The sequence below is a fragment of the Penaeus monodon genome, chromosome 33 (genome assembly GCF_015228065.2).
Source record: "Penaeus monodon isolate SGIC_2016 chromosome 33, NSTDA_Pmon_1, whole genome shotgun sequence".
Lineage (NCBI taxonomy): Eukaryota > Metazoa > Arthropoda > Malacostraca > Decapoda > Penaeidae > Penaeus > Penaeus monodon.
Window position 1 is genome coordinate 30,127,791 of NC_051418.1, and position 252 is coordinate 30,128,042.

The window sequence follows — 252 nt, forward strand, 5'->3', positions numbered from 1 at the left end:
CCCTCGTCCTCGCCCGCAGGGCCTGCTGATGCTGGTGCTAGTCGCCACGATCGCCATCAACGTGACCTTCATCGTGGAGAAGACGCGGCAGCTGCGGGAGCCGCTGGTCGCCGCAGGTCAGTCCGACGCCCAGCTGGGGCTTGCGCCTCAGGGGTTGTGGTGGCGGGGCTGTCGTCGTGACTGTTGTTGATGCTGTTACTGTTACAGCTATATTGGGTTTTCTTATCAGCATCTGCATCAGTGTTATTGTAG

The 252-nt window shown here is 59.9% G+C and overlaps 1 protein-coding gene across 1 annotated transcript in view; it reads left to right on the top strand.

Annotated features, from left to right (window-relative positions):
• The window catches only part of LOC119594360 (protein O-linked-mannose beta-1,2-N-acetylglucosaminyltransferase 1-like), a gene marked incomplete in the record, with an annotated part of 135,567 nt that overhangs the window by 118,418 nt on the left and 16,897 nt on the right, over window positions 1–252 (top strand). Inside the window, 1 exon segment of the mRNA XM_037943416.1 lies at window positions 20–116. Within this exon segment, the coding sequence (XP_037799344.1) occupies window positions 20–116 (97 nt within the window).